At 30.9% G+C, this 2,167-nt stretch overlaps 1 protein-coding gene across 1 annotated transcript; it reads left to right on the top strand.

Moving 5' to 3' along the window:
• Positions 1-617: 617 nt before the first annotated feature.
• On the top strand, positions 618-1,843 carry LOC117119081 (ADP-ribosylation factor 2-like; the record flags this gene model as incomplete). The annotated part of the gene is made up of 2 exons (XM_033263888.1): positions 618-833; positions 1,700-1,843. Coding segments are annotated over exons 1-2 (247 nt in total), but the record flags the coding sequence as incomplete, so codon positions are not given.
• Positions 1,844-2,167: the final 324 nt, after the last annotated feature.

Below are 2,167 nucleotides of genomic sequence, written 5' to 3'. Positions count from 1 at the left end.
TATATATTTAAATCAAGTTGCTGCTGCCGGTGTATGTTTGAAAAAAATGATGAATAGTATTTTTATTGTACTGTATAAAAAAGATATTCTAGTATAAGTTAAAGGTCTACACAAAATCATGTCAAACATGAAGGAAATGAAAGTGCTGTGAAAGGCGATCGCCTTTCTATCGGTTCAATACTACCAGCAAGTTATACTAGGCGTCTTAAAGATCTAGCTAGGGTTAGCGGAGCTTCACGTTGCTTTATTATTTTAATCCCTGTATTTCCGGAGATTGGTTTTTATAACAATAGGAATAAGAATATTATTTATTATTATTAATGTAATATATTAATATTAATATATTAATATATAAATAATAATAATGATGATTGTTATTATTTCATATTAATATTATTATTATTATTATTATTATTAATATTATTATCATTAGTATTGTCATTGTCATTAGTATTGTCATTGTCACCTTTATCGTTATTATCATCATCATTATTATGTGTATTATTATTGCTAAATTGATATTGTTAAGCATCGATATTATTGTTATTTCGATGTCGTTTTGCGAAATTGAATAGGATTGATATTATTCTTGTTGCTGTAGCACCATTTAAAACTTATAATTTCCAAATTTCTACGTTTTCGTCTACCAGGAAAGACTGCAATAAACGCTAAATTAGATAGAAACATAGAGAAAGTGTCTGGCCCGACATTTGGATTTACAGTGGCAGACATGGACGTAGACGACACCGGTACCTCGAAACTTAATGTTTGGGAAGTCGGAGGCGAAAAAGACGTACGATCTTCATGGGATTTTTACTTCGCAAACACCGAGGGTAAGTCTGTGTTTCAGTACAATATAACAAATATTTGATTAACATGTTTCTCCCATCCAGGGGCGCTTGCCCCTCCCAGCAGCAACCAAATAATAAAGTGTGAAATCGATTAGGGTGGGTGGGGTGCTATAGTGCCTGTAGATTTCCAGTTTTAGTACGTCCTGACGATAACTCTAGCTAACATTTAAAAAAATCACTATCACCATATTATATAGTGGTTGTGTTTTTTTTAAATGTACGCCTATTGTTTATTTTACTCGTTTGTTTAATTCTTCTGGTCATACAGATAATTAAAAGTGGCGTTGCGAGTGTTGTACAATATTCCAAGCAGCTACCAGGATATAAAATACAACTTCCTCCTCGATTTTTTTTTCTCTTATCAAACGTCATTAATTCAAAGAACAAGTACGTCCTGTTGTATCAATGATATGTTAATAACAGGAAAACACTCAAATACTAATGGACATATTACATTTCATATTGTTTTTTATATATATTATATTACTAGGCCTATATTTATGTTTTTTATATCCAAGCATTTTGTGAAGACTAAAATAATAATAATAAAAAAAACACCCTATATTTTGAATCAAATTTCCCTGTGACCTCTACCATGCATACGGTTCTATTTCTTATTTCATTTTGTTTCGTAATTTTGCGTTGTTAGTCTAGGCCTAATCCTTATTAACAGTAGGCCTACTGTAATAAGCTTATCTTTATGGTAATTTGATTTTAGAAATTTATACTTGTACTTCATATTTAATGTTAAACTTTAGAAATCTACATCGTTAACCTAATATTTAAATGGAAATGGTTTACCGTTCATTCTTGATTAAAAATACCCAATAATTTATTGTTCAATATAGCTTTAGTATTTGTGGTTGATAGCAGTGACCACGATCGCAGCACAGAAGCCAAGGAAACACTACATAACGTACTCAAGCATCAATATTTTGAAGCACAAAGAGATCTTCCACTCGTAGTCATTGCTAACAAGCAAGATGTTATCGGTAAGTTAATTTAAATTTATTCTTTTTAATATGATTTTTCAAGTACACCACCTTTACCTCTGACTCTCATAGAAAATTCCCTCTTAAGGATACCTTGTTACAAGCCTGTAAATATCATGACAGAACTGCAATTTACCACAAGTTTTGGTTTCTATAGGCCCTAATGATCAATTAATTATGCACGGTATGTTAACTTTCACTTTGGTGGAAAATATCCCGTTCACAGAACAAAGAAACACGATTGGTAGGTACAGAGTTTTAAGTTAAATGAAGCTAATAGTATATAAATATATATACATATATATACCCTATATATACACCATA

The sequence above is a fragment of the Anneissia japonica genome, unplaced genomic scaffold (genome assembly GCF_011630105.1).
Source record: "Anneissia japonica isolate Jap-2015-1 unplaced genomic scaffold, ASM1163010v1 scaffold57092_len2167_cov187, whole genome shotgun sequence".
Taxonomy (NCBI): Eukaryota; Metazoa; Echinodermata; class Crinoidea; order Comatulida; family Comatulidae; genus Anneissia; species Anneissia japonica.
Note: the sequence above shows the minus strand (reverse complement) of the source record. Positions and strands in the feature narration are given on the sequence as shown.